We start from the raw sequence: 2,787 nt of genomic DNA on the forward strand, positions 1-2,787 counted from the left end.
GCTAGAAATCTCATTCTAAAAATTAAATGGATAGATATAAGGAAATCATATGAATATAAAAATATATATGATCGGTTTCAAGAGATGTGGGACAATATTTTCATGAAAACAAACCCCAACTAAAAACGGAAAATGGAGACAAATTAAATGATTACATTTATATCAGAACGAAACCTAAGATAATTCAATTGAGCAAGAGATAATCTACAATTGAGACATATAATAAAATTTTGAAAGCAGAGTCATCAACTATATCAAAATTGAACATATTTAACATTTTTAAACAGTGTCAAAACTTATATGTTTTCAATTAAAAGACTCCAGAAATTGCCTAAATAAGAGCTAGTAAAATCAACACCTTTGGAACTTTGGATGCTCGATTCTATAGAGAGATCAAGTCGTATGCTGCAGAAGCTTTGGTAGCTGCTACTGAGTCTATCCTCAAGACAAATGGGAATATTACCAAAAAAAAAGTTATAAACTTATTGTATGGTGGCCAAACTAGTCCTAAATATTACAATTTGACTAATGTAATTTTAAACCTTTTGATATTGTCAATGTAGTCCTTACATGGTAAAGTCGATGCTAATGTAGATAATTTTTGCAACAAGTGTCCGTGTCCATCACAACATCCCCCCCCAATAGAAAACTTCAGAACAAGCATTCAATTTCGAAGCCCACACCAAGAAAGAAGCCTAAAACCTCCGAAAATGAGGCTTCTCGTCCTCGCCGCTGCAGCTGCCACCGTCCTCCTCCTCCTCCAAGGTTCGGCCGCCGGGCCTGCCGGCATGGAGGGGCCGTTCGGTTGGGAGCCGATGAAGGATCTGAGCAACCCGCACGTACGGGAGATCACTGAGTTTGCTGTCAATAAGCACAATGAGGACGCCCAGACGAAGCTGGCACTGGATAAGGTGGTGAAGGGTGAGACGGTGGGGTTCTTGGGGACGATCTACAAGCTTATCGTCGAGGTCAAGGACGGGGCCAACCCGAAAAGCTACGAGGCCGTAATTTGGGATGGGAAGTTGGTTAGATTTCTCTTTTTGTTCAAGGCCGTTGAAGGCAACGTGTGAGGTCGTGTCTGTGAATAATCGATATCGACCCTTTAAGTAATTTGAGAATAAAACACGGTCCGGTTTTCATTTTTACGTACAGAAGTTTAGTCGGATGTGATGGCTCGTTTTTGTTTCAAACCTCTACTGAAATAAGCCAATCAAATTGGAGAGTTGGGTTGGGATATAAATAGTTGGATCCAAATTGACCAATTTATTTTCAATGCCAATTTCTCGGTCAGTACCTGACCTGACCACACTCGACTGGTCTCGAAATGTATTTTTAATTTCTTTTTCTCCTTAATTTTTCAACAAATCACTGCACATGAGAGTCTAATTGCTTAAGAAGCACCAACACTTTCCAAAAATTTCCGTGTCTTGTCCTATCAACACATGTTCAACACTCATTGACATGTTAACGAGTGCCAACACATGATCAACTCTTCCCCACATGCTCCGACATGCGACTTCGGAATTTTACATGTACATGGTCAATTTAAAAAAGAATAATAATCAATACTTGAAGGGTTAAAATGTAAATATATGAAAGAAAGAAAAAAAAAATGGATAAGGATCGTGGATGGGCCTTGCTACTGCTACTTTTTGCTACTACCATCAAAGAGCATTGGTGAGGTGCGGAGGGGGGCAGCCCTCACTGGCTCGGGCGAGGTCATCACCGGCTAAGCAAGGGTTGGTGAGGCTTGCCCATATATGAGTGATAGCCCTCACTTGCGACCCTCACCTAGGGTTGATGAGGCCTCAACTAGGACTAGGGAGGCCCGTCAACCATAGGTGAAGGTTGGCGTTGCCTTGTTCTCGCGAGCCTTGCTCCTAGACTGGCAAGGGTTGTGCCCCTCCCCCTCGCCCCCGTCGTTGTCGCTGGCCCCCCTCCAATGGACAGACCACGCATGACCCTGCCTTTTCTTTTCTTTTTTTTCCAATTTATTTTAGAATTATTTTAACTTTTTAATAGCTTTTTACTATTCTTTAAATAAGATTTAAAGAAAAAAGTAATAAAAATGCCACATAAGATAAATAAATTAATTTTAAAATAACATTTCAGTAATTTCCGTTTAAGAAATTGACAATGTTAACAAAAGGACTTAATTGCACTAATTTGATTAATTTTAGGACTCAATTGCATTTTCGCGATAAGTTTTGAGACTTGTAGTAGACATATCCCTAAATTTAATAGTGGAATGTGGATTGCTTGTTTTTTCGTTCAAATTTTATGGATTATTGCAATAAAATGTCATTGAATTTGTCAAATTAAAATAATTAATGATATTAACAAATATTGGATTAATGTTTTCAGTGGAACTTAACTCTAGACTATTTTTATTTTTTTTATTTATTTATGTGTGCATTTATATATAAAGACATATTTAATATATAACGTGTCGAAATATATTGAAATTCTTTTTTTTTTTTTAAAATGACGTGTTGACATATCGTGTCATGTCTTATCTTGTCATATGTCCCATATCCATGTTGGTGTTACATAGCTAATTGTCACTAGAATAAAAAAAAAAAAACTCAAAATAAAAATAAAAATAAAAAATAAAAAAGGCTTTGCACTGAGAACAAAATATTTGGGTAGAAGAGGTAGATTTCAGCTAAATAGCATCGGTTGAAGTTGCACTTTTCCTGGGAACCATAAGACCGATCATCATCGTCCTCGGAAAAGCACACTCATCATCCACATCCATACGAAAGCAGTAAAGCACCCATCAATTTG

General features: G+C 37.6%; 1 protein-coding gene across 1 annotated transcript; it reads left to right on the top strand.

Moving 5' to 3' along the window:
* Positions 1–710: 710 nt before the first annotated feature.
* On the top strand, positions 711–1,070 carry LOC120293711 (cysteine proteinase inhibitor 1-like). The gene has a single exon (XM_039313430.1). The coding sequence runs from the start codon at positions 711–713 to the stop codon at positions 1,068–1,070; it is 360 nt and encodes a 119-aa protein (XP_039169364.1).
* Positions 1,071–2,787: the final 1,717 nt, after the last annotated feature.

Source organism: Eucalyptus grandis, chromosome 5, assembly GCF_016545825.1.
Source record: "Eucalyptus grandis isolate ANBG69807.140 chromosome 5, ASM1654582v1, whole genome shotgun sequence".
Lineage (NCBI taxonomy): Eukaryota > Viridiplantae > Streptophyta > Magnoliopsida > Myrtales > Myrtaceae > Eucalyptus > Eucalyptus grandis.

Excerpts from the sequence above, each read along its gene's own strand:
- LOC120293711 (XM_039313430.1), top strand. The coding sequence starts at position 711 with ATGAGGCTTCTCGTCCTCGCCGCTGCAGCTGCCACCGTCCTCCTCCTC.